The 7459-nt window shown below is 36.0% G+C and overlaps 1 protein-coding gene across 4 annotated transcripts in view; it reads right to left on the bottom strand.

Moving 5' to 3' along the window:
- The window catches only part of LOC106872741 (WD and tetratricopeptide repeats protein 1), a 63859-nt gene that overhangs the window by 39297 nt on the left and 17103 nt on the right, over positions 1-7459 (bottom strand). For all 4 annotated transcript variants that reach the window (XM_014919826.2, XM_014919828.2, XM_014919827.2 and 1 more), the window contains one exon: positions 2169-2252. In XM_014919826.2, coding sequence (XP_014775312.1) covers positions 2169-2252 — 84 coding nt within the window. The remainder of the gene's footprint in view (positions 1-2168; positions 2253-7459) is intronic.

Here is a 7459-nt window from a genome sequence, read left to right as displayed (position 1 = left end):
AAAACGTCATTATCCAGATAACAGAACACACCTATTCACTATATTGCTAATTAAATACCAAATTAGAAAATACATATATAACTAACATTTACATATTAAGATAACAGATTATTGGCCGACAATAACTTTTTATTATTTTTGTTATCATATTTCTGTTCAAATAGATTACCTTTCTTTCAATTAGTTTTGAAAATAATGAAGAATTTAGTTGCCATTATTAAGCTGGTGTTTGGAACATAAATTAGCAAGAAATTTTGATGAAAGGTCTTAATTTAGATCACTTTAAAAGCAGAAAGTTTGTGTCATAGAACCAAGGGCAGCATAAGGCAGGTTGGTATCAAAAGTGTTAATGTTAGGTGTCTAACATTGACTTCTGTTTTTTATTATTTTTTTTGGTGCAGCCCCCTAAAGAGTAACCAGGTTCTGGATCTGGCCCAGGTATTAAAAAGGTTGAGAGCCTCTGCTCTACATAGGCAATTCAACCAGAGGCCAAACTTCAATGAAATTTTTACCTTCTGTCTAAAAAATCAGAACACACAAGACAGTGTAGTCTGAGGTAAACACAATACCTAAAGAAAAAACAAACAAAATGGACATGGTCATGACTGACCTGCTTTTGATTGCACATCTACTCAATCAGGTCTGACCTGGGGTTAAACAACAGCAGCTATACTGTAAAATACCCCCTTACTTGAACTTCTGAAAAGTTTACTTGAAGTTTTCACATGTATAGCTACACATGAAATAATAAATTGACATTTGAAAATAAGAAATAAATACATTTTCCTCTTTCTTCCTCATCTTGAGAGAGAGAGAGAGAGAGAGAGAGAGAGAAATATAATTTTCTACAGCTACTTATGTCTTCTACTCCCCCCACTGCATCTGTTTCTCTGTCTCTTTCTCTGTCTTCCTGCAGACTTCTTGTTAGGGGAGGTGAGAAATCATATGCTAAATAACTTCTTAAGTCAACTGTTCAGGCACAAACTCAGTGCATTCAACTGGTTTCTACCAGCCCAGTTTTATTCTTGAGGTTTCAGTCGATCCAAGTCTATCATAGAAGACACCTAACCAAGGTAACATTTAGTATCTATTGCAGAAGATACTTAATCAAGGCGATACACAATGGACTTACACACTGAATCACATGACTGCAATGTGAACTTCTTAACCACAAGACCATGCATGTATCCACAAAACTTTATGGTTATCATCAAAAGCATCAGGTAAAATGCCTTGCAATATTTGTTCTAGTCTTCTAAGCTACAAGTTCAAACCTCATCAAGGCCAATTTTGCCTTTCATCTTTCTGGGGTCAATGAAATAAAGCAGCGATCAAGTACTGTGGTTACTGTTGTCAATTTTTATCGAGCGAGATCGTTGCCAGTGCCCCTGGACTGGCTCTTGTGTGGGTGGCATATAAAATACACCATTTTGAGCGTGGCCGTTGCCAGTACCGCCTGATTGGCCTTCGTGTGGGTGACACGTAAAAGCACCCACTACACTCTCTGAGTGGTTGGCATTAGGAAGGGCATCCAGCTGTAGAAACTCTGCCAAATCAGATTGGAGCCTGGTGTAGCCATCTGGTTTCACCAGTCCTCAGTCAAATCATCCAACCCATGCTAGCATGGAAAGCAGATGTTAAACGATGATGATAACCTCCTTCCACAAATTTCTGACCTTGTAACTCTGTTAGAAATAGTTATTTCATGAGCACTTAACCATTAATCCGTTGATACTCACACAATTAAGATAGAGCTACCTGACTGCAACTAAACTTACAGAAACATAATAATATTGTTTTTGTCAGGAATAAATATTTTATGGTCAGATGTCCTTTCCAACACCAACCACATAATTAAGTAGTATTTATTTCCCTTTTATTTGAGCCAAGGGGCATGAATTATAAGCTGTCAGAACATCAATGGGCACCAATTATAAAATGTCATGGCCTCAGCCCCTGGTTGAAACTAGTAAAAGAATTTATTTATTTCAACAAATTTTAAGTAGTATAAGTCCTTAAAATTAACACTTTATATGAAATATGAGTCCCTTTGTGAGGAATGTTATCTGAGCACAAAGAGAGAAGTGTAAAAACAAAAAAAAAAAAGGGTTCTTTGAGCAAAGATTTAAATCATGTTGTGATTGTTTATTAAGAGTTAATTTACAAACCTCAAGGTCTTTCTCTAACCCCAGCCGATGAATCATGTCTGGAGTGACTTGTAGGGTTCGCTGGAAGCAAATACATTGTTGATCCTGAAAAGAGAATAAAGCAGTTATTAGTTTTCATTTTATTTCATACATTGAGGACAAACATATTTAACTATTGGCTGGTATTGAGAAGAACCCAGTGAGAGGCCCACATCTAGGACTACTATTAGTAGTTCTAGCTTTGACTTTCAGTTTTTGAATCCTTCAACTGCTGATTCAGCACACATGAAATATCGATTCCATATTAGTCAAATTCCTGTGAATTCTTTTTGCAGTGAATTAAAAAAAAAAGGTCAAAGCAAAGAAACAAGTGACCTAATTCTTGCGCTATTGTATCAAGTAATAAATGGTCCAGATTAAGAAAGACAAGTTTAATGATGATGATGATGATGATGATGATGTCAATAAATAGGTTCAAAATTAAATAATGCAAGCACTTTGATCTTAATGCTAAGTAATTTTTTAAACTTGAAACATTCAAACATGATTTTAGAAGTACTAAGAGTTAAAAAAAAAAAAAAGAGGACACATTACATTCCATTTGATATATTATGAAGGAACTTTAGATAGTTAAATTAGTTCTGGAACCCTTTCTTTTTAACTTCTTTCACCCTTACATTTTATACTCTACATATTCTCCTAATGCTGATTGTAACACCAAAACAGTGTTGGTGTTTAAGTTAAAGAATTTATTTACAGTTATCAGAAATTTCTATGATTTTCAGTTCTTATTTCCACTGCTGGTTCAGAAAGTGAGTATCACATTAATCCCTACAAATCTTTTTTTTTTAATAAAACATCAAGTTTCTGTTTACCCAACATAAGCAATTTCATTCACGATATTGTTATTCAGACTACAAATTCCCTACTTTTATCCTGTTGTTCAATTTTAGAATTCTTGAGCTTCCTTGTCAATTCAAACTTGCTCATCAACTAATTCAAGCTATAAAAGCAACTTCATTTATATACTGAGTCATCCCATAAATAATGCAATTTTTTAATACTTCTTTTATTTTTCAAAATTAAGATAAACAAAGTTGCGCTGTTGCCTTTATTGAACTCATAAAGCAAAATATGCCGAATATACTCCTTTGTCACTTCCATTATAGCTTTGAAAAAATAACCGTTAAAATCAAACTGCACTCTTCAAAACTTGTACTAAGAATAAGGACATGGTAAAATTACTACCTGCTTTTATAGTAAGTTGATGCAGGTAGTTTATCCCATCCCTCACTGACTTTTAGTTCATGCAATTCAAAAAACTGCATTATTTATGTGATGACCTAACAATATATTGGTTTCAAATTTTGGCACAAGACCAGCAATTCTGGGGGAGGGTAATTCGATTATCAACCCCAGTGTTCAACTCATAATTAATTTATCAACCCTGAAAGGATAAAATGCAAAGTCAACTTGGTTGAATTTGAACTCAGAATGTGAAGATAAATGAAATAACACTGAGCATTTTGCCTGGTGTGCTAATGATTCTGTCAACACACGGACTTTATTTACATAATATATTAAAAAATATAAACCCACGATGTACTTTTAGTCCTGAATCTTGTTATTTAGTATTAAAGCTAAAAAAAAAAAAAAACAAGTTGAAGAAAGAATTTTGTATGATTTAAATTCCTAATGAAATTATTACTTAAGTTAATCCTGATTATATCTCTAGCCTCACAACACAAATTCAATATCCTTCACAAATTATTCTTTTCTAATTGTTTTCTTATAGTCCACCAGTTCACATTTTTTACCCAACACTCTCCTTCTGTAGTTCTAAGATTGTTCTTCCACACCTTGCTATACAATGAAGCTACATTTTACATTTTAATCATTGTTAAAACTATTTTGCATCAGCTTTTCTATGATTCTTCACAGCACATTTTTTCTGCCTTAATTAAAAAGAGGTAGGGCAGCACCTGTAACCTTTTTCAGTATCCCCAAGACTAGGAGATGGAAAGGGAAGAAGAAATCACTGCTCATAGTTTATCCTCTGACCTGAAACCTAGTTTAGATATCTGTAAATGAGTGGATGCAGCCAAAGGCCTCCAATAGCTAGGTGACAGTATTAAACCAAGCAATGGGTCAAGTGGGTATGAAATGTTGTTTTGGCGTCACCTATTTAGCATCGCTGACTTGAAGCAGACTTATTTGACATCAGACATTTCATTGTTCTCTCGTTCTCACCATTACCACACTCTCTCCTTTATGAATATGAGCATATTTCTCTTATTGTTGTGCATGAGGAGAGGGAAAGTGTTTATACCAATTGCATTCAATTAAATAGATTGCTCTCTCTATCCTTCTCTCTCTCACTTACTCTTACTCATTCTATGTGCACATTTCAGCACACACATGCATGTGTGTGTGTGTGTGTGTGTGTGTGTGTGTGTTTGCCTGATGTGCCAAAACAGGTTGACTGTCCGATCAGCCATGCCAAATCATTGGCAGCCAAATAGCTGCATCTAATTGTCTCATCCTGTGATTAAACAGTCCACCTAACAAACTTCTGTAGTTATTCTTTACTTGATTTCATCCATGTTCTTTATTCTATGGTAGAAGACAATGAATCAAGGTGCCATTCATTGCAATGGGATTGAACCTGGAGTCAAATGCATGACAAGCCGACTTCTTGACCATATAGCCAACATTATTTTCTACATCAGCTATGATCCTATAGTGTTGTTATACAAGGACAGCACTGAGCTAACCATAGTCTAATTAGCTCTGCAAGTTATTAGTTCCAACTATGCATTTTCATGTTTTTAGCATTAAGGTTATTATTGATTAACCTGTTATATTTATTTTCCTAACTGACATAACATTTGCTCTAATATTAGTATGTAACATATGGTCTAATTATAAACAGGGCAAATTATAGCCATTTATCCACAGACTGGGAAAATGACAAATGATCTTAATCGATTTTCGAACCTTATTGGGTTCTCATCAGAGGCGTCCACATCATTCTGACAATCTCCAGAGAAACAAGCAGCCGAACTGTTTATATAGTCAACAAATGCAGCAGTTACCCTATGAAGTCTAATTTCTTTAAATGGACCTTCTTTGGGCCTTACAAAATATAAGCTTCTCTTGACTCTCTCTTTTTACTCTTTTACTTGTTTCAGCCATTTGACTGCGGCCATGCTGGAGCACCGCCTTTAATCGAACAAATCGACCCCAGGACTTATTCTTTGGAAGCCTAGTACTTATTCTATCGGTCCCTTTTGCCGAACCGCTAAGTTACGGGGACGTAAATACACCACCATCAGTTGTCAAGCAATGCTGGGGGTGTGTGTGACAAACACAAACATATACACACACATACATATATATATATGTATATATATATACATATATATGACGGGCCTCTTTCAGTTTCCGTCTACCAAATCCACTCACAAGGCTTTGGTCAGCCCGAGGCTATAGTAGGAGACACTTGCCCAAAGTGCCACGCAGTGGGAATGAACCCGGAACCATGTGGTTGGTAAGCAAGCTACTTATCACACAGCCACTCCTTTTGAGTGTTGGGCTTCATGGAGGCAAAATGACCAAGCTACTTTCGAGTATTGAGTGTCACAGAGGCTATAACCAAGACCTTTGGCATTATGCTGTGCTTCAGAAGAAGACCCATCAAGCCGAGCAAAATCGCAGTCGTGGCAGATACTGGTGTCATGCAAATAGCACCATTACACTCTCAGAGTGATTGACGCTAGGAAGGGCATCCAGCTGTAGAAAACCATGCCAAACCAGACTAGATCCTGGCATAGCCTTCTAGCGTGCCAGCCCAGTCAAACTGTCCAACCCATGCTAACATGGACAACGGATGTTAAATGATGATGATGAGACAAACAGCTGAACTGAAATGAAATGAGTTTTGTTATTGAAAACTATAGTGGTGGTGGTGGTGGTGGTGGTGGTGTGTTGATAATGAAAAGTATTTTTTTTAACTGCACTTTAAGGGTAAAGGGTAAAGACCCCCTTCAGTCATGAATGACCATGGGATTGCACCAAGAAAGTCACCCTCCGAGGCACAAGTCCAGGCAAGGTTGTTTTTGGAAGACCAGCAGTCACCCATGCATATCAGCCTCTCCTCTCCACACCACTGATGTTATCCAAGGGTAAGGCAAAGGCCAATGCAGTTTGGCACAAATGACATTGCAACTCATTTCTACAGCTGAGTGAACTGGAGCAGTGTGAACTAAGTCTATAATATTCTTCTTTTACCTGTTCTTTCACATTTCACACTTTAGTTTGTTAGAGAGGAGGAGGAGGTGGAACAAGAGAGAAGAGGGAATGTGAGAATGAGTGAGAGAGCAGATAGCCAGCCAATGCATTATGCTGTCACTCATGTGGTTAGTGGAAGTGAGAGGTGAAGAGAAAGAGAGAAATTTGAAAAAACATGAAGAAAGGAATGAAGAGGTAGAGAGAAAGAGAGAAATATAAAGTGCTTCGCAGAGGGAAATTTTAAAATCATATAAAATATTATTGTGACTGGAAGTGAAATAGCCTAGCAAAATGAAAATAAAAATGCAAATCATCCTTTCTTCTTAAGTAGCTTCTCTTAATCATTTCTATTCTGTGGAACTTCCACAGGTCCCACTAGTAATAGTAATAATAACAGTCATTGTTGTCACTGTCATCATCAAAAACCATCAGTCAACTAATTCTTTATTAAAACATTTGCAATATTTTATATTTTCCTTTATTGCAGAAAGCAAGCACACAAACCATTTCCCTCAATGATGTATTGATTATTGTGAAGAAGATACTGCATTCAATTTGAAAAGCAGCCTCAAAACCAACAAAAGTAAAGCTAAAGTGTGAACTGACTATGAAGTATTTGAATAAAAGGAACAACAGAAATGTTTGTTGAATATACTTGTTGATAGAGTAAAAGTTCAAGATGAGTTCTGGAACTGTTATAAACCAAACCTGTGGACAAGGCCAATAAAAGAAGCCAATATAAAACAAATACTGACTATTACACTAAGTCATATTTTGTATTTAATAATAAGCTACAGATGTGGTCCAAGTGATTTGTTTGTTGATCTAAAGTTTTCTCCATTTTCTGATTATTTAAATTTGATTCCTGATAAACTTTTGTTTATTCTGTTGTTACCTGTACTCTACAAGCATAGTGTACCTGCATAACCATACCCAGAGATAGCACAGGTAACTGATACCAATAGTAAATATGGATATTTTATCCCTTAGTTGGTTACTATAACTGCTAACTCTGCTTACCT

The sequence above is a fragment of the Octopus bimaculoides genome, chromosome 2, assembly GCF_001194135.2.
Source record: "Octopus bimaculoides isolate UCB-OBI-ISO-001 chromosome 2, ASM119413v2, whole genome shotgun sequence".
In the NCBI taxonomy this organism is placed as follows: domain Eukaryota; kingdom Metazoa; phylum Mollusca; class Cephalopoda; order Octopoda; family Octopodidae; genus Octopus; species Octopus bimaculoides.
The sequence above is the reverse complement of the archived record's forward strand: the minus strand, read 5'-3'. Positions and strand labels throughout refer to the sequence as shown.